The sequence below is a fragment of the Brienomyrus brachyistius genome, chromosome 16 (assembly GCF_023856365.1).
Source record: "Brienomyrus brachyistius isolate T26 chromosome 16, BBRACH_0.4, whole genome shotgun sequence".
Classification (NCBI taxonomy): domain Eukaryota; kingdom Metazoa; phylum Chordata; class Actinopteri; order Osteoglossiformes; family Mormyridae; genus Brienomyrus; species Brienomyrus brachyistius.
In genome coordinates, this window is record NC_064548.1 from 18,801,227 (window position 1) to 18,822,727 (window position 21,501).

The 21,501-nt window shown below is 38.7% G+C and overlaps 1 protein-coding gene across 6 annotated transcripts; it reads right to left on the bottom strand.

Annotated features, from left to right (window-relative positions):
• Positions 1–3,429: 3,429 nt before the first annotated feature.
• Positions 3,430–11,793, bottom strand: LOC125709687 (interleukin-13 receptor subunit alpha-1-like). Of its 6 annotated transcripts, XR_007382811.1 has the most exons (13): positions 11,435–11,793; positions 11,051–11,128; positions 8,405–8,529; positions 8,257–8,322; positions 7,677–7,803; positions 7,187–7,304; positions 6,923–7,089; positions 6,717–6,838; positions 6,171–6,312; positions 5,328–5,439; positions 4,896–4,961; positions 4,695–4,776; positions 4,440–4,495 (listed from the first exon to the last, which is right to left on the bottom strand). XR_007382811.1 is itself a non-coding variant. In XM_048978361.1 (12 exons), exons 1-12 carry the CDS (start codon positions 11,439–11,441, stop codon positions 4,439–4,441), a joined length of 1,203 nt encoding a protein of 400 aa, XP_048834318.1. In that variant the 5' UTR covers positions 11,442–11,789; the 3' UTR covers positions 3,430–4,438. The 6 variants fall into 6 exon arrangements, 4 of the variants coding, with proteins under 4 accessions (XP_048834318.1, XP_048834319.1, XP_048834320.1 ...); XM_048978361.1 differs by lacking the exon at positions 4,896–4,961 and having other exon boundaries at positions 3,430–4,495; positions 11,435–11,789; XM_048978362.1 differs by lacking the exon at positions 4,896–4,961 and having other exon boundaries at positions 3,430–4,495; positions 11,316–11,787.
• Between the last annotated feature and the right edge of the window lie 9,708 nt (positions 11,794–21,501).

Consider the following 21,501-nt stretch of genomic DNA (forward strand, 5'->3'; position numbering starts at 1 on the left):
TTGCTGCAGTGATTAAACCACTGATATTTATCTTATAATTACCAAGTAATCTTTGAGAGCTGATATTAACTACATCAACCTCACAGAATAATGAATATGAAATATGAGGTCAAAAATTGTTCAGATGGCAAGATAAAATTGAATGCTAGAATGTTCACAAGATAATTTTAATGACATCCATATATTGTTGACTTTTTAAAAGTTTTTTTTTCTCCACAATAATCACTTTTTCATGCACAAATCTCAACTTTGCAAATTTGGAGTTTCTTCCCGTAACGCAACAGACTAATAAATACTCTGATGTAAACTTTCATAAAGATAATTCTTGAAAATTTATATAACTTGGCTATAAAAATGGCTGTAAGTGGCAGGACTACGCCCCCCCACCGCAAACGACTTTCACCACTGCCACCCCGCGATAAACAACTGTTGCTCTTACATTTAGCTCAGAATCCTTTAAATCCAACAAGCTATCTGACTAAGCAATAAAGTTTGCTTTGTGCTGTGAATTATGGTCAAAGCCTGGGACTGGTATAACTGGTCCATTCTAGGCACCCATATGTAAAACTAAATATGCAACATTTTATGTAAATATGCTTTACACCTGTAGTTGTCTTAATAATGGAAGAGTATAGTTTACATACAGATTATGTATGATTAAGCTTGCACCTTATTTGAGTACATTTTCTCAACTGAATATTTAAATCTGGCAAATGTGACAAAGATAATTACTCTTACACCATGTGTTTAAGCCGTTTAATATGAGTGGTACAAAATTCCATTTTAGATAAATACAGTTCCAGCACTATGGCAGAAAAGATTAATTTCAATGGCGTCAGCATTTTCGTAGCCTAGATAGGTGACACATTTATTCCACCAGTAATTCCCTTTCAAAGGTGATTGAACACTCACACCGTATTACTGTATTCATTCATGCAATTAATTTATATATATATATATATATATATATATATATATATATATATATATATATATATAGAGAGAGAGAGAGAGAGAGAGAGAGACAGACAGACACACACACACTGCATATGTAATATTTGCAATAGTTCATACAGCTACTGTGGACCTTATGTGCTGGTTTATGTAGGGGTTTCATTTAAAGCTCAGTAAATGTACCACCCAATACAAACTCATATAGCCAAAATCATATGGTTCTTGGATAGCAAATAAAGTGCGATTCTCCATGACCAATGTGTAAGGGCGCGGCCATATTAAGTTCGCATCACAGAATAAACCTGGATTAGCACAAAGGCATATTACCCACTGCCGTTTCTAAGTTTCTTGGTCATTTGTTGGATAATGGTGACTTATGAATGACATGAACTATAATAAGCAGCATTGTAGGTTTGGGGGGGTTTTGGAGGCTACAAATACAATCATACTGCAGTACAGTAAGAGATCCCTATGGATGCTGTATGTGCAACTTTCTAGCTGGAAAAGAACTGAAAATGAATAATAAACTGCTCAATAACATTCGATAGCAACTAAATACAAATGTAATCTTTCTCTAATTACAGCACTTAACTTGTATGCAGTTCATATTGGGAGGTGTGTAGGGTTGGTGAAATTTCAATGTAAAATTTCCTGCCCTGGCCATTCCATAAACAAGTGTCAGTGTTTCCATAAAATCCACATTATTCATGGTTAGTCAAAATCTCATTTTTCTTTTCTTTTAATAGTTTTTCCTTAAGTTTTTCCTTTTTGGAACGCAAGAGTTAGATGCAATGGCAGGAAGCCTCCAGTAGATAGTACCACAACCATATAAATCATCAGTGTCTCTTTTGAAACAGTCTGCAGCTGCTGATTACAAATCCTGGCCTTCTGTTAATGCTGGTTTCTAACGCAACAAACCAGTTTATTAAATACAGATATACAGCTCTGCAAAGAATTAAAAGACAACTTCATATATTTTTTTAAGCCTGCATGTTTAAATCCTGGTTTAATCCTGGTTCTGCGGGCAGAAGGCTACACTGTGAAGCAGGCTGCTTCCAGGCTCAGAGTTTCTAAGACGGCAGTTCACAAGAACAAGGTGAAACAGGAGACACTGGGAATGACCAAAAACCAGTCAGGTAGGGGGCAGAAGCAACTTTCTAATGCCAGAGATGACCGTCAACTTATCTGACAGGGTCTTATGAATCGGAGGATGACCTCAAGTGACCTCCATAAAGAATGGGAAACATTAAGTGGTGTGAAGTTCACTGCTAGGACAATTCATAACAGGTTGCTAGAAGCAGAACCGAAGACTCATAAACCAAGGAGGAGCCCTTCATTAATGAGAATTGAGAAGAACCAGGCTAGAGTTTCCAAAAAACAAAACAAAATATATTAGTCACAGACACACACCCATAAATAGAGAAATGAGTGAAACAAAAAAAAATGTCCTATGGTCTCTTACTTTTTTCCAGAGCTGTACATCTGAGTAAATAAAAACAATAAAGCCAAAATACATTATATAATATTGAGTTTTTTAATGATTATCCTGCTTATGGATTTGAAATAAAACATTAATATTAATTCTATGTGTGTGTGATTCACGTCTTGGGTTCCACAGCTATGCTGCTTCAACCTTGTTTGCTATTATGTGATCATTTCTTTAGTGTGTATGTGTGTTTGTGTGTATGCGAATTGATAGTTGCTGTTATTGTCTGCTTTTAAAAGTCCAACCAAGGACTAGGTTTGCAAATTAGCCTCCGGCTAGAAAACCTCTGTACAAAACAGCGGTTGCATTGCAACATTGTCTTTTGTGCTGTCCTTGTTCAATAAATCCAATAAATAAAAAATAAAGAGGAACTAAAATGGTAAGACAGGAAAAGATTAAATTATTTATTTTACTCTTACTTAATTAACAGACTTCAGTACTTTGTTAACATAACAGGCAACCATTTCATGAGCATGTCACAAGAATGAATAACGAAAGCCTTAAACTCACTCGGAAAGTTATATTTTAAATACGTCTATAGCAGGACTCACCAACATGATGCCCGTGGACCTGTTCTAAAAATAACTCACCAGTGAGCAGCATCAAACGTTTAATTTTATCCTGTTGCTATTCTTCTTTAATCACATTTGCATTTATATAGATTTGAAAATGAAAGTATCTATAATAAAGCATTTAAAAGATGTTTATTACGCATGAAGTTTAGGTAAGTTTATGAGGGCGTTTCAATCTGGTAGCCCTACGTGTGACTTAGAAAAAGTAGCTCACAGTTTCGAAAAGGCTGGTGACCCCTGTTCTATAGACTAAGTTATCTTACTGCCATGAACGGTGGCTTTGGATGTGAAAGCTTGGGTTTGAAATTAAGGGCTCAGCAAAAAGATAAAGGGAAATCCCATAATGTCTGTTAATCAGTTTCTGCTTCTATTCTAAGATTATAGAAATGTATTATATGAGAAACGCAGAAACATTCGTATCAGAAATACACATTCTTTATTTACACAACAGTATATCTTGTATAATATCAATCCATCCATTCATTCATCCACCCCTCCATCCATCCAAGACTGTCACAAGACTGACTAGGAACCGAGGTGATTTGTGACTCTAACTGCCCATACTGAGCGATTGTGTCCAGGGTGTCGCCCAGCCTTGTGGCTGATGCTGCCTGGAAAACAGACTAACACTGAATGCTGTCTGGCTGTCGGAAGATTTCCAGTTCAAACCTGTGGCAGGCAGAGTAATTTTACCATTGGGACTTAAAGCACGGCCCCCAACTGCTCCAGGGGCATCGGGACACTGGCTGGCACTCTGACCCCATAACTTGCAGTTTGCGTGACTCATGAAGAGCAGGATGGGAAATGTGGTTAACCTCATCAACTGCCATTTGTGAACTGCACAAATTTACCTTAGACCCCTCGCTTTTAACTGTAGCCTCATAACTGTACATTCCAAACCCCTGCACAGCTCAAACATTCAAATAAAGTGTAATTTAGTGCCATACAATGTTCCTGTGACACAATTACGTTTCTATGTACAAATGAGAAAAACGTCTCAAAAGAATGACATCCTCCCTTAAGTTACCAACCCCCCCCCCCCCCCCACCCACTGCTGCCTGGCTTTTGGTGACTATGTGTGATGGTCAGAATCTGAAAGATACAATCTTATTTTATTCTCAGTATCTGGCTCCAGGCAGGACTGTATTTCCAGGAAGTGTAAGTGTGGTAAGTCCCTTACAAAGAAAGAACGAAGAAAAACTTCACAGTGCTAATGAGTCATGACTCAAAACAGAATCATGCAGATAAGCAGAACAGAACTGTTCGTCATTTTTCTGCTGCACTGAATATCATATTTGCACAATACTTGGGGTACTACACATTCTGGGCCTGGAAAACCACCTTCAGTGTCTTGATAGGAGGGACAACATTTTGCAGCTTTTGAGATAATTCTGCAGCCTTCTGTGGGGAATCTCTTCGCAGACTCCTAATCGGAATCATCTTCAACTTTAACAATCTCCTCTAAATATCTGAACTGCATCTCCTGAGCAGCAAGACACAGAAGCAGGGATCAGTACTCAAACGTGACACTGATTTGGCTGATGTGATGACAAATACAGTGAGATGATTTATGGTAAATATGTTAAGTCAAACCGGTTTAATTTAAACATAAAACACAGCATTGCCTTATATGTCCTGAATGAATATTAATGACAGTACACAGTTTTTTTTTTTTTTTTTACCTGAATGACATCATCTTTCTCTAACAGCTCTTGAATCTTCATAGATGGACTCGGGACAGGAGGAAACAACTTGTTGAACAATCTAAAAAAAAAAAAAACTTCAATCAGTAGATATTTATCATTTGTTACACACATTAATGTTCAATGTTTATTTCTATAATTAATTTATTCATATTCCGAGGATACAAACAGACTGCTTACTTCCAACAGTTTCATACCACGAAAAGCTTTTCAATCACCAGAGCTACGTTGAAGTGGTATTAAAGACTGCCAAAAAACACGACAAATTAAAATGCTGTGGTCAAACACCAAAATGTGGAAGCTGCCAAAAAGTAAACATGGGACATGGTGGGCGGAACCTACGTCCTCAAAAACATACAAGTCGCTTCAGATAAAAGTATCTGCTAAATAAATGCAAACTAAATAATGATAAAATATAACTTGCCGTAGTACAATACATTGCGCTTCAACAGAGGTAAACTCTAGCTGGCATCCGTACTGTTGATATATATCTTTGGTCATTTTGGTTAACGATGCAGGACTATATTTCTATCGGTGTACACCAGTGTCAAAAAAAATAACAAGGATGTGTGAGGAAGGAAATGTCAGAGAACCGGCGGCAGATCACCTAACCTGGGCCGCCAGCAGGGCAGAAACACTGCAAGCAGCAACATGGGGATGCCCAGAGAAATGCCACAAATCATTGGCACGTTCAGTGCATCCGGCTTTATACGTGGATTCACAACTAGCCAATGAAAAAAAGCGAGTTATCAGAGGAGATCTGTAGTGTATGTAAGGTGTATACAGGCAGTCCTCAGGTTATGAATGACACCCGTTCCCTAAGTCTGTCTTTAGGTCAAATTTATAGGTAAGTCGGAACAGGAATGTTCTTATTTAGCGTCAGTTAGTCAAATGTTTGCGTTAGTGCGTAGTATATTTTATACTTTTCTGAGCATATACAACACTCAAGAAACACTTCCAAATACACTAAAACATCAAACATAATATAGATAACAATAACAACAACAGTGGGCAGTGGTGGCTTAATGGTTAGGGAGGCGCACTTGTAATTAAAAGATTGTAGGTTCAAATCCCTGACTAGCATGGCACCACTGAGGTACCCTGAGCAAGGTACCGGACTCGGGCGCTGAACCAACTGCCCCCTGCTATGTCACATATGAGTTAAATGCAGAGGATGCATTTGGTTGTTGCGCACTGTGTGCTGTGGTTGAGCAATGACCACTGATCACTAAATTCTAATTCAATAATAATAATACATTAATAATGAGTGACTATGTGCGGTATGGTACTATGCCTATAGGTGACAAATTGCTGAAGCTGTGAGTCTATACTGCAACATCAGAGGTATGGCAATAACATCCCACGGGTGGCCATCTATACAAACATGAGTGTTAAATTTCAGGTCAAAACTACATGCACTCTTTACATATTCCGAAATTAAAAATTCAGACTTGCCCACAGGTTCACTCCAGTCGCTCCAAATGTCATTTTTCCTGCAGCTGTCAGTCTTGGTCACTCTTATCTGTATCTTATAACTCTGAGTCTGATCTATGTTTAGTATGGTGAAGTTCATCTGCTTAAAAACTTCCAGTAATTCCTGCAGTATAAAATGACAATATTTACTTAACAACAGCATAACAGGAACACCAAATGTGTTCAAGAGCAAACCACAATATCGTAAAATACCTTAACAAATTAAAAGTCTAAAGCAGTAAAAAGAAAACATAAAATCGGACTAAAACATGGGCATGTGACCCCGGCGGAGACTCAAACCCGGGTCCCAGAGGTGTGAGGCAACAGTGCTAACCACTGCACCATGCCGCCCCCAATTCCAATACTTTCCAGTGTAATTACCATTACAGTAACAGTAAGGCACATGCTGACAGCTGAACAGTGAGGTTGCAGGATCGCTGCTTTGACACCAGATGCCAAAACCTGACACCATGTCAACCAGACAAGGAAAAGCCTGGAGAAAACAAACAGCCTTTTATTTACATTTACCTGATTTATCTTTAATTCGAAGAGGAAACAAATGTTTCTGAGATTTGAGTTAAGATTCCATTCAATGTACAAGTTCCCTGAGATGAATGAAGCCGTTACATTATGTGGGGGATTCAGCTTTTCTGGGAAAAAAAAAGACAAATTACAGTAATTTCCTATTTCTCATTAAACAGAGAACACTGTTGAATTGTTCTTTGTATTCTCACCAATCTGCACTGCCTCAAATTGTTGGCGGTGGACGTATTGGAAGTCAGCGACAGTAACATTGATCTTTAAAGTAAAGTAATCCTTGTAGTCAGTCTTTCCATTACATTTAACAACTCTGGCTTCATTGTTCATGAAACTGTAACAGGATAGGAGTGAATCATCTCGACTGAGGAGAAAAAAATTAAATCAGGTGACTGGGTGGGGGGGGGGGGGGGTGTCAGAGACTGTATGGAAATGTAGCTTCAGAAAGGGAGTTGACTTACTGGACGGTGAACGAGTACTGGGCACCTTTGGAAATACCCTCCACAGCCAAAGAGCAGTTTAAATGGTGAGTGTTATACACAATGCAGGACACATTCTTCACAAGGAGTCTATGCAGACCTAAAACACAGCATGGATGGTGGTAGCATGTGGGATTGCTGCACAGTGAGTAAACAAGCTGAACAGAGTTACTACTGTACAACGAGCACCTTAAGTATGGATGCTGGCATTCGCAGTCATATTTATTCACAACCAATTCGGAGACTGTTACTGAATATAGTTACGGGAAAATTATCTGCAGCTATCAGAAGCAACTCTCAGCTGTTCAGTAGAACTTGATCTTGATCTGAATTTTATCTCATGGAAGTAAAAAAGTTCAACGGCAACAACAATAACAACAACAAACTTATATCTAAAATGACGAAAAATAAATACTATTACTCCATAAGTACTTTATTCTAGCTCTTCAAATAAAAGGAACACTCCTCTTACCTGGTGGAAGTGTTATGTTACTATATATTTTTTCCATGCTTATTTTTTCATTTTTAGATATTTCTGTTACATGAAATTGAGCAAAATCCCCTCTTCCATTATGGTCTTTATATAATGTTACAAGAGCCTGAAAAAAATGCTTCCACTGTGTCATTTTACTTTGTTACCTGTTATTCATTAACATACCCAAACCGCCACACCCAAATCTATGCCCTTGGAGGGTCCTATGCTGTACAATAGGTTTGCGTAATAAAGTGGCCACTTTGTATGTAGTATTTAAAAGGAAATTTTGGAATGCAACATATTAAGAAAAGCAAAATCTGTTTACAAAATTTTTTAATGACAACATATAAAAATTGACTAAACATCAACATATTTATATACTAATGGGTCTTCTGATTTCTTAAGAAAACTAACAAGATGTGTTAAAATATGTTGATAATAAATACATAAAGCTTGAAAAATGGTCAATTGTCAGTAGAAAATCTTACATACTGCTGATCTTCATATTCAAATTCAAATTCCTTAATAAGAACGAAACAAAATGTAGATGCAAAAATTTAACAACAGAAATGCTTACATGATATTCATCTTCATATTCATCATATTTTTCATATTCTTCATATTCTTCATAATTATCAAGTTCCTTAAGAACAAATGAAAGTTGTAAAATACATTAATAACAAATACAGTTATAAAAATGGTTAAACATGAGTACAAACACTTACAAGAACATCAGTTATATCCTGATCATATCCTTCGTCTAGAACTTTCTCAGCACTCAAAGAGGGAGATGACAATTTATTCCCGGGAGATTCAGAAGTAAATATGCTTCTGTCTGTTGAAAGTATCACTATAAATAGAAAATACAGCACTTTGGTCAAAAAAACATGTACAGTTAAGGCGTGTATTACGCAGCTTATGAAGTGATGGCAGTTGATGAAGTGTGACAGTTTGACACCGCAATAAAGTTAGCCTCATATTCGATATTCAGTTTTTCGGCTTTAATATCTTTTAAAAAAAGCAAGGTTTGCAGTTATTAATGACAGGATTTTGATGTCCGGTACACAGACAACAATGCACACTGATTATTTTTTCAGTTCAAATTATTTCAGAATTTTGTGCAAAATCTTGTTCATAGCTATGAAAACAAGGTAATTTCAGATGTAACAAGATATTTGTTTATCATTTTCGGTTTACGGCAACTGTTGCACACCACTTGGTTTTCCAGATTTCTTTATGGGTACATTTTAATACATTTTTGTTAATGTTTATATGTATCATATAATGTGCAATGGGACAATGCATGAATGGGTTAGTTACTTTAAAACTAAGCAAAACAGGCAGATCTAATAAAGTGTGCTTTGATCAGTAGACTCTGTAGGGCAACCTGAAAACCCAAAGGATGTGCATTATCTTTGCCTGTAATCATTAACAATTACATTGCATCTAAATAATATGCAATGGGGCATTACATAAATTAGTTAATAAGTCATACAGCTCTATCAAAGTAATGTGTGGCTCAGTGGGCTAAGCCTATATGCCTGTAATCAGAAGGTCGCTGGTTCAAACACAGCGTTTCAATATGTCTGTGAGTCCTCGAGCGATGCCCTTAACCCCCAGCTTCCTGGATGCTGCAACAGGTGGCTGCCCTTCGTGATCAGCTTACTTGACAAAGAGCAAGTTTAGGGAGGCATAAAGACAATTTTCCCACGGGGATCAATAGAGTAACTATTATTATTATAACCAAATGAGACAGGCATGTTCAATGAATTGTGCTTTGATCAATGAACTCTGGGGATATTGAACACCCCAAAGATTTTTGGCTTATATATGTCTATACATATTTATTATACTCTACCCATATGATGTAATATAATATGCAAACGAGCAATACATAAATCTGTTAATAGCTATATAACCAAACATGACAGACATGTTCAATAAAGTGTGCTTTGATCAGTGGTTTCTGGGGGACAATGCATACCTTTGGATTTTCAGGTTATCTATGTGTATAATATTCATTATATATATATATATATATATAAAAAAAATTAAAATATATTTTTTATGTGTCCATATAATGTACAATGGAGTACACACATAGATGGATAAATACCTCTACAACCAAATGAGATAGCAAAGTCCGGTAAAATGTACTTTGATCAAACGGTGGTGGGAAAGCACACCCCTTGGGTTTTTGGATTATATATCTTTATATGTATTTTTTAATTCTTATACTCCATCTGTATGATGTGCAAAGAGGAAATATATGTAGGTTAATGGCTCTAAAACGAAACAAAAATATCTATGAATGGACTCTTTGGGAAAATATTAATATCGATCTACGAAAGTCTAAGGGGTATGCACTCTTCCCCATCATACACTTCTCAAAGCACACTTTCCGGGACATGTCTGTCTCATTTGGTTATACAGCTATTAACCCATTTGTTTATTGCACCATAGAATATCATATGGATACAATATATCCACAGTCATAACCATTACAGACAGAGATAAACCAAAAATCCATGGGGTGTGCGTTGTCCCTTAGTATCCACTGATCAACATACACTTTATAGGACGTCTGCCTCTTTTGGTTTTAGAACCAATAACCATTAACCAACTTTTTTGTTCCCCATGCCATATTATATGGATTCAATATGATAGGTAATAACTGTTACAGACATAGATTACCGAAAAATGTAAGTGGTAGGCATTGTCCTTCAGAAGCCTTTATTTAGATGTGCCAGTCTTGTTTAGTTTTAAAGTTATTCATACATTCATATATTGCCCCCTTGAATATTATATGGAATCAATGTAATAATGAATAACTGAAAAGGCAACCTGAAAATCTAAGAGCTGAGTATTGTCCTCCAGGGTCCACTGATAAAAGCACACTCCATTCAGTGTCTCATTTGGTTATAGATCGAGCTATTCACCTTTTCATGTATTAACCCACTGCACATTCAATCGATACAATATAATCATTAAAAACTATTACAGACAAAGATAATCTGAAAACTCAGGGTGTGCATTGTCCCCCGAGAGCCCACTGATCAATGCACACTTCACTAGATGTGCCTATTATTGTTTAGTTGTAAAGTTAATGACTTATTCCTGTATTGTTCCATTGCGCATTACATGATACAATCGAACATTCCAAGATTAATTAAAATTCAGCCGTAAAGAAATCTGGAAAACCAAGGGGTGTGCAACAGTTGCCATGAACCCAAAATGCTGTACTGGACCTCAAAATTTTATCAATAAGAACCGCGTATAGCCTGCTTCTGTTTAAAAGATATCAAAGCCCGAAAACTGAATATCGAATATAACTTTACCTGGGTTGCATGGAGACTTTAGAAAATACATACCAGTACTCTGGTCCGCATGAACATAGTTGTGCCAATCCACACATACAAAGAACAAGTATATAACAAGGACTGGCATGTCTGCGAGAGAAATAAAGATTTTCCGCAAGGCTAAGACACATGCAAAACAGATAATGTAATGCTACTAAGAAAAATTAAAATGTTCAGTATACTGAACTTATTATAATCATAAAACCAAAATGCGATTTTATACAATCCCATTAAAATAAGTATCTACTACGTGCATTGAGAAATAATCGAAACTTACTGATATCAGTACAGTTGTTACATGTAACAATGGCGTGTTGACAGATAATAAAGTGAAGTGCAGTTTTTCATGAAGAATACGAGACAGCCACTCTTTGTTACGATGGAAATAGATCGTACCGCTCATACTGATTGCAGATGTCCGACAGCGCTGCGATGTTTGCTCGGAGTGACTTCAGATGAGCATGCGTCATAAAACAATGTCAGGAAACGTGAAGTTCTTCAGATATTACACGCAGACATCGACAGCCACCTCGGCACAACATTCACATACAATTTAAGCGGCATAGCGGGCACTACAAGAGGGCAGGGACTCTGTTTCAGGGGCTCAGGAGAAACTGTTGCCATGTTTGATGAGGCATTTAGTGTGATTTGGGATAATGGTTTAAAACAGTAAACATTTTGATTGACACTGGCCAACATACAAACAGAGTTTTCTTCTTGTCATCTGCTAGGGAGTTGCCAATCAGGGTTAAAATTCTCGGGGCTACAGTGATCTGACCTAACGACGTCCATGGCTCGAGATATGGGGAAAATGATGTTGATCGTTGCATGTAATGTAGACTTGATATGGATTACATAGAATTTACGTCTAAATCGCACTGCCTGCTATTTAAAAGAACGCTGCGACAGATCTTTGTTTTTGGATCCATTTTTTTTGACTGACCAAAACTGCCTCCGGCACAACTTAGGCAGCTTAGTTCTCAATTCATTTAGGACCCAAAACCCGCAAATGCGGAAACTATGTATGTTTTTGAAAAAAAAAAATGTTTTAGAAAGTGACATCAGTGTTTGAGTTATTTATCCCTCCTAAAATCGGTAGGTTGAAAAAAATAGTAAATAAATAAATCGGTCCATCATCGTGGACCTTGAACTGATGTGTAGCCTAACAAGAATCCGTGCACTTCACTATAAACCCAGATAACAGGAGACAGTGGGAGCCCGTGTGTGGACTGCAACCTGCAGCAAATATGCTGTGCGGTATTCGTTATGGTCGACAGTTTGATGGGTTCAAATATTTACACATCCATCCATATCTGGGGATGCAACTTGCTTTTTCTTTTTCCTAAAAGAAAAAAGTATGTGTGTGCGGGGGGTATTGTCCTTCGCCTCCCCACTACACACCGTTATCTCCTAAAATAGATCGTTTAAAACTCATATATGGGTTCCGTGAATTTCTACGGATATTTCACTTTCTGTTTTTTTTCTTCCCACTCAACAAATTTTGTTTGCACTAATTAAGACTCTGACGACGCTCTGGGTAATTTTCAGTGTCATTAGTCTGTCAAACTACTTGTTTGTTGATCGCTTATCATAGGTTATTATTAGTATACATAAAAGGTTTCACTGGAAACACATTTTTGCTCAAACTGCCTGCGTAATTGAGACGCTACCGTGGATAGAGTGCGCATGCGTAATTCATTCTTCAAAAGCGCTAGCCGTAAAGCTGTGGGGGAGAAGAGGAAGTTATTCGATGACGAAGGTGTGAAGAGAAGCAACCCTTCGACCATTATTGGTGTTTTTAGCGTTCAAAGAGAAGAAAAACATCTGCGGTATACTGTGAATAGGGGGATGGGATCTTTACTTAATTAAGGGATCCGCGTATTGGCTGAAGTGCAGATATTGTAGTCTAAACCGCCCCCATGCCGCGGATGGCTCCCCCCTGACGTCATCACTACAGTGAATAGTGAAAATTTGCTGACTTCTGAATACTTTTGGTATTTGGTTTGATGTCATTGATGGTGTTGCATATGAAGCTAATCGCTGGATTATAGGTATGAAACAAAGACAGAATAGGACAAATATCGAAACAGAATGACGTCAGGGGAGGCAATCCGTGGCGGGGGGAGGGGGCAGGTTTGAGCACAACACCTGTCCTAGTCGATGTGGTGCCCTAGACGAGTATCACTGCTGTCGCCCCCTCGGAACTTGCCGCCCTGTAGGATTAACCAGCCCCGATTGGCTGTATTTGGCTAATAATACTTTGCTTTTTTGGCATTCGAGTTATGTGTGATATTTGGCCGTGGGAGGTAGGGTTTAATAATAATTCATTTTAACAGTTTTAAGCCCTGGGTCAGACGTTCTGTATAAGTCATATCCTATATTGCAGCCTTTGCGATTTGCTAATTGCGTTTTTTTACATTTGAAATCGATATTTGTTCAGCCCTGCTATGTTTACTGCCCAAATGACGTATAGTTCTGGCGGGTGTTTATGCAGCAATGGGCTCTCTCTCTTTTAGACTCCAGGCCCTTCAGAGGGTGGCGGCCCAGTGGTTGAGAAATCCACTAATAGGGTGTTCAGCTGCAGCTGCAGTGTTGGGATAGAAATGCAACAAAGCTGTGACTGTTAAGATAAAGTAATAAAAATAAAACAATTCCACCATCGCATCCTCAAGTGCGGAACAAGCCTGTTCACTGTATGCGGAATGCTCTTGCCACAAAACAATTCAGTGCAAAGATGAAATGAGAATCGTCTGAGCTTCTGTAAACAGAACTGGCCATCTACTAACGCACCTGCTTCTGCTACAGAGCAGCTACTCTAACTGAGCATTTTAAAATGATGTGGTTGAGAAACCCAGCTGTGGCCAAAGCGCTAGGATAGAAATGCAGCATGGATACCTGCACTCTAATTGTTGTCTGTTCACATTTAACGAACATTTCAGATAAGTTAATGTTCTGTTCGGTGACCTCAACAATATACCATCAACTCTGGTATTTATGCTTTTTTTAAACAGAAATGAGTGCTGATTTCTGAACATCAGAGCTTCAGTGTATTGAAGCAGCACATCTCAATACCTGAAGCTATGGTTGTTTACCTTAAAACCCTTAATGAATATTTAGGGACATAGAACTACCACAGTTATGACTATAAAAAAAAAACATTTTGACTCCCCAATACTGACTTTAGCTACACAAATGAGGCAATCAGTATTTGAATCATATAGAATTTTAACTGAGCTGATTATGGGGTGACATATGGTGTGAATATCTGTGCTTTTTATAATTGGTGCGGCTAGTGGGCACTGACATCAGCGGTTCCCCCCGGGCCTGGCCGACTCTTCCCTTCATGCGGCCTAGGGGGATCTGCTGCCCCTTCCAGTGGGTCCTCCTGGCCGGGGAATTCTACACCCAGGGACTCCCACAGCCTCTTACACTCATCTAAAAGAACCATCTCAAGATGGTCATCACAGATCATCACAGCAAGTGCATTTTACAGGAAATGATAAGTAGCCTTTTCCAGGAATTATTCTGCAGTTTATCTGAACTATAAGCACAAAACAAAACTCCCCCACTGCACTGGCCAAACCTGAGGTGACAGACACACTGTTCTTTATGTCAAAAATGACCTTGATTAAGTATCCTGCACATTTAATTTTGTATTTAGCTAAAATTCCAATCACAATTGTTCCTCCAACATAACTACAGTATCTTGCTTTTCAATCTGTGTGAATGATGCTACAGATCTCATCGTAATACTACTATAATACTTTTGCGCTTGACATTTTTTTTCTAGAATTTCAGCTGTATTTGTCGGCAGTCAACAGGAGTTGGGAATAGTAGTAATCTGACAAATGCCCTGCCTATTATTTAAAGTAAGGGGATATCTGGAGTCAAAAACATTAAAAGCTGAACTTTGTCCTCGGTCAGGGCTGGCCCCTGTCAATAGTGAACTAAAGCAACAAATAACTGAATAAAAAAAAAAAAATCAGGAAAGTGTGGGACCAGCCCTAACGTCAACCCTGACCTTCTTATTAAAAGTTTCAGAACAGTAGTTCACTGGAAAAGGATTTTGACTTGTGTTATAGCAGAGGGAGCAAAATTGTGGGCTGTCTCTGGATCCTGAGGACCAGGTTGGGAAACACTGTATTACGGAATTGACATGACTACCCAACATGTAGATTCTTAAGAAATATGAGTTGCAAGGGTGCCAGGAAATTCCATTGTGGGTCACTCCCTTTCCTCTAGTCTAAGACTACTGCAGTGCGCCCAGAGCTTGCTCTTCCGTACTAGCTGACATCTTTGCAGACATTCAGTCTGTCCCTGACACAGGTCTCAGTTCCCACCTTTTTGAAGGCAACAACCATCATCCCTTTCCTGAAGAAAAAAGCAGTGACCTGTCTTAATGACTATCAGCCCGTTGCACTCACTCTGATTGTAATGAAGTGTTTTGAAAAACATGGCTGATCTGGAACATTATACCAGACACTGTAGGCCAGGGGTGTCAAACTGCAGTCCCAGAGGTCCGGAGCCCTGTACGGTTTTGGGTTTCCCCTCATTTAACACACCTGATTCAACTCCTTGTGCTAACTACTACATCGCTCTTAAGCTGAATCATTTGTGGTGGAACAGGGAAAGAACCAGCCACATACTTGTATTTAGCTGTGAGGAAACTATGATTACTGCAGGTCTACGTGGTGTTGATCGTCCCCTGCTGGTGCATGGCTACTTCCTTGTGGGCTGTTGTGTCACGTTCTTGTTTAGTGTTGTCTAGAGGGCCAACTAGACTTAGCCATAAGTAATCTTAATAAGCATGATGGGAAATAAGGCTCTGAATAGTGAATATTCAAATGGATGCATGTGAAAGTGCTTATGCCACATTGTAATACATTTTTATATAACTGCATTTGTATCATGGCAGAATGTGATGGGTGAAACACTACTAATTAAAGCTGTTTCAACTTTGATAATATATGTTTATTTATAAATGTTAAACACTTATTTATTGTAATTGTATTTATGTGTAGCACCTTAAGAAGCCCATGGATAATGGTGCACTGTGTATTTGGATATGTTGACATTGAGGAACTCTTGAGTCTTGAGTCTCAGATTGAAATAAAATATAATAGGTCATACTATACTGTATAGTTAATATTATAAAACATAATAAAAAGCATAAAAATTAAGATTCTGTGATCCTGACCAGGATAAGTGAGTTGATTAGATGGGTAGCAGGAAGAAAAACACATTTTGTTGACAGTGACAAAAAAATATGGCAAGCTTTATTAATACTGCCTATGGAGGGCGCATGCTGACAATGTGCATTTCGACCAATCAGATGGTGATGCAAACGGTACCCATGCAATGGAAAACCGTCAGTTCCTGGTATGGGTCTGGTACAGCTCGGTTCCTGATGTCAGTGGAAAAGCGCCATAGATTTCTTCACTTCCAAACCGGGATGAGAGCTCAAGCACAAAGTTATAAAGTGATGAAGGATATGTAACCACATTCAGGAGAAGCATCAAGTTACACCGAACTCAGCAATCAACACACACAGAACTAAAGACTTGCTTACTATTTATGGAATCCAGATAATCGAGATAATTGGGCTACATTATCTGACAACTACTCTTAAGATGCTGTCAGGAAACAAATCTCTTCTACAGCCTTGTACACTGTGCTTGTCTGGTATTCAGTTTAAAAGGTACAATAAGCAGAAACTCATCCAGGAAGTAACAAAAGAGGTCAGTACTCACTGCTAAATGTACCCTGTGGCTTAACCCACAGCAGACAACAAAAGTCAGAATAGAGGTTATCCGCTTTTAGACTAGGAAGTAAGCAGTAGAGCGAGAGCCTCTTGACACTTATAATGTCCAGGAGCCTCCCCTCCCCCGATTCTCCCACAGTTGCATGTCATAAACAGACAAATAGGTCAAGATCGTAGGACATCATTAGCTAGTTACAATGGATCAGGCATGGACCTCTGTCTTGAAATAAGGAGTTTAACACTCTATCCCCCCTGCCCTCAAACTCAAAAAATAAGGGACCCCCCGTTGGCAAAATTTGCTGAGAAAGATCGATTGTGAGAGTTGACAGACAAAACACAGAATTCTAGCTAAGGGCCAGTGGATGTTAAACGATTTTTCAAATATTTAAAATTCCTGTGTTTTGTGGGTCATCAGCTCTTGTAAAAAAACTATACTTAAAGGGGCAGTTTACCCTAAAGCTGAAAAAGATATATTTTAGAGGGGTTTTAGGGTATCTATTCATCTATGTCGTTCTGCTGGAAGATGCCTAGTCTATTCATTTCTATGGGCAAAACCCTAAACCCAGCAATGACAACCTTAACCCCCACCCAGCCCTAACCTTAACCATACGTTACCAAACAAAATACTTTTGGCATATTTAGTGTTTTGATTGCAGTCACAGATTTTCAGAAAACTGAATTTCCACTTGGGGGACCAAAAAATTGGTCCCAACAACGTCAAAAAACAGGTTTTTATCACATTGTGGGGACACACACAATGCTCTGGAAAATGAAAAGACCACAACAAAATTTTTGGAATTTATGGGTAGGCTTGTGTAAAATACACATTATTTTGCTAACGCCAGCCTGTAAGGCAAAGAACAGGAGGGGTACCAGGATTTAAGGGTTTTGTTACATGCAAGGTGCACGTTCAGACCACAACCTGCAGTGAAATGCAAGGTGACCAGCTTCCTCTGAAAAGAAGCAGTGAAAGTAGTATGACAGGAAAAGTAACAATACAATAAATATGTAATAAATAAGGGACAGGGAGATAAAGACCAACACAGTTTAAATGTGTCTAAGGTGAATGACTGATTATCGCAATCTGCTAGAAATGCCTTAAAGGTTGACCTGTTGATCACGATCAAACAGTTGATAACCAGTTTGTTAAACTACACAAAAACATTTTTGTTAGTTTAATGCTGCTTGTGCCAGTTAGACCAAATTAAATTTCAATATAAAAAGTATTTACATAATCGATGGCAAAAACCCACATTGAAATTTGAACAGATTCGTGTACTTTCCTATCAGCTGTCTAACACACCCTTCTTCATTTTTGTTTTGCCAAACAGCCCCCGTCGTTTAACATAGAATGAGGGATCTGTCATTAGAGGCTCACTTTCGCTATTTTCTTCATTTTGCCAGAATGGCTGAATCTAGTCAGAAAGAAACTAGTGAGATAACTGTGAGAATAATGTGATGATGCAGGAAGTCCCGGAAAACTGAAAAGTACAGCCTGGAAAGTGTTTTTTGCTGCGTTAATGAACAGATTCAGCAATGTTAAACATAACCCAAGCCAAAGGCAGGATACTGCTGCTTTAATGTAATTAAAAATAGAAATAGAAGTATATTGTACATAAAATAGAAATATATTTCTATTTTTATTTCTATTTTATGTACAGTATACTTCTATTTCTATTTTTACTTCTATTTTATGTACAGTATACTTCTATTTCTATTTTTACTTCTATTTTATGTACAGTATACTTCTATTTATATTTTTATTTCTATTTTTATTCTAGTCAAGTTTTAATTTTTCTATCGTATTTCTTCTATTCATATTTATTTCTTACGACAAGCTTAATTCTCTTTTAAGGTCACTGGCGGTCGTGTAAGCATTTCACTACATATCGTACTGTGTATGACTGTGTATGTAACAAATAAAATTTGAATTTGAATTTAATGCTGCTCTTGACTAGGAATCTCCTCCAGATGGACTAGACCATGGAGACCCTAGATCAGATAAGGTTTCCCCCTGGGCTGCAGGTTTTGGGCTTTGCTAGACATCTGGTACTCCTGGTTCTCCTCCAGGTTCTGCTGCATCACATTCAGCTGGATCTGCACACGGCCATATCCCTGCTCTAGGTGAAGTGACTGCTTCCCGCTGTGGGGACATCGCCCATTTGCCATCAACTGCACCTCCTGCATCGTGACGGTCCTCCATCTCTGACTGCCGCAGTTCCTCTCTTTGCTTACGCAGAAACTCCCAAGGAGGCAAACCAGCAGTGAGACCGGACTTTAGTTCTTCACCCTACCATGCCAGCAGCAGCACAAGTATAAAGTCATAAACGTACAGAGGCTGGACGATGAAACTGACGCTGGCGAAAACAGTATTTGAGGTTTCGCGCCTATATATGTGTGGCCTGATGGCCAGTCTTCAGTACTTGCACATTCCATCAGTAAGAGCAGAATGTGAAGGTTGAGCTAGCAGAGCAATAGCACAGCTGTACATGAAATATTGCAAAATTCATACAACATAATGCTAACATATCAGTTGTTCAAAATAGAACAAATTTTTGGTGTGTGTCTCACTGGTACATCTGTGACCAGGACCAGTGGTGGTTCTAGACCATTTCAGCTGGGGGGGGGGCAGAGGGCAGATTGGACATTTATTCTGTTTGGGGTCAGATGCATTTGACCTTAAAGTCCTCTAAATGGTACTTACACTAGATTTGCCAGCATTTAGAAGCAAAAGCCAGTTTTGAAAAATGGGAAGATATTTATGCAGTGCATTGCAGTTACATTTTACAGTTGTTACAAATATTTAACTCACTCTAAATTCTGGTTTAGACTGTCTAAACAAGCTATGTTTTTCACCAGCCGAAACAACTACCCCCCCCCCCACTGTGCTTACGTTTGTATTCCATGCGTTTCCAGAGCACAAAATTTTAGTCCAAATATAAAAATGGAAATAATAATAATAGTAACAAATAGGGATACACCGATTCAAATTTTTAGTTCCGATACCGATACCAGTACCTGGGCTTTGGGTATTGGCCAATAATAATAATAATAATTGATACTTTTATCCCTGTAGGGAAATTGTCTTTATGCCTCCCACAACTTGCTCTTTTTTCATAGAGTAAGTTGTCTGCGAAGGGCTGCCACCTGTAGCAGCGCCCAGGGAGCTGGGGGTTAAGGGCCTTGCTCAAGGAGGCAATCCCAAGTACTGAAGCGATACCGGTGATTAATTAATAAGAGGTATGTCACACTTTAGAGAGAAGATGGAGATTATATTTAAGGAGACATCAGGCTTAAATACTTGACCTAAATACCTCATGTTGGAAGGCAATGTAAAAAACACACACACAAATATGTGTAAGCTTAATTATTTACTATTAACATAATACTAACGAACTAGTAACAGTAAAGTAACAGAAATTCCAATTCAAATGTAAGTAATAAATATAGTTTTATGTGCAGCAATCTTCAGGAGTTAAAATTGCAGTATACAACAATACAAGTGTATTAAATGAAAACACAACACTTTGAGGCTGGTATCTGGCGTCCAACCATCCATCCATCCATCCATCCATCCATCCATCCATCCATCCATCCATCAATTTTCCAAACCGCTTATCCTACTGGGTCGCGGGGGGTCCGGAGCCTATCCCGGAAGCAATGGGCACGAGGCAGGGAACAACCCAGGATGGGGGGCCAGCCCATCGCAGGGCACAGTCACACACCATTCACTCACGCATGCGCACCTACGGGCAATTTAGGAACTCCAATTAGCCTCAGCATGTTTTTGGACTGTGGGGAGAAACCGGAGTGGCGTTCAACCAGTGTGCAGTTAAACTCAAAAGCGGTAACGGGCAAACGTCGGGACTCCATGTATCATTAATGAAGCTAATTGCTGATACATCTTTTATAGATGTTCGCATACTTTTTTGTATAGCTCGGGTAGAGCGGTCTCAGAAAAAAAATGTCCGTGATGGCAAACTGTCCCGTGGTTCAAACAGTCAATTGGAGTACCTTTTCTGTTATTTTTGTCGCTTTTACACTATTGTTGAGGAGTTTCTCGCGTCTCTACAATGCAGCGTGTAGACTTAACTGCTTCGAACAGTCCCTTGTTTTTGTTTTGTGCAACTCTTCACACTTTGGCATGACGCTTCTGGAGGAGCTTCATTAACTTGGTCGTGTTATACGTTGCAGTGCTGCTGTCTCCCCGCGAAACATTGGCTTTACAGATACTGCAAATAGCCGTGGAACTTGAAGCAAGCGTGAAATACCTCCACACAGATGACATTTCATTGTTAGCTCTTTCCATACTGTTAGCTGTTCTAGTAGCTTTTATTAAAACGTCGTGGATTAACCTCGTGCCGCTGATGCATAACGGAGCTTGCGCGCGCTTGACGTAGCTTCTGCACTTGTACGAATACAGAAAAAAACTTTTTAATTTAAAGAAATACATATATATCGGACCCATAGATCGACCCAATGCTACCGATATCCGATCCACGTATTTATCCCTTGCCGGACCGATTTACGATATAGGTATCGGATCGGGGCATCCCTAATAACAAGAAAACTACACCTATTTCAGACCCAAATATGTATTTAGAAGGGCTACAGGGGGGTATGCACGTTATCCCGGGGGCACTGAATTTATTTGCATATAATTATTATTCTTATCTTTATCTTTTATTCTACATTTATGTTT

Bases quoted from the DNA above. Each gene is read 5' to 3' on its own strand.
- LOC125709687 (XM_048978361.1), bottom strand. The intron at 8,530-11,050 runs GTATGTATTTTC...TTCTATTTATAG, and splicing joins TCATGCGGACCAGAGTACTG to TGATACTTTCAACAGACAGA. The intron at 4,496-4,694 runs GTAAAAAAAAAA...CTTGCTGCTCAG, and splicing joins AGAAAGATGATGTCATTCAG to GAGATGCAGTTCAGATATTT.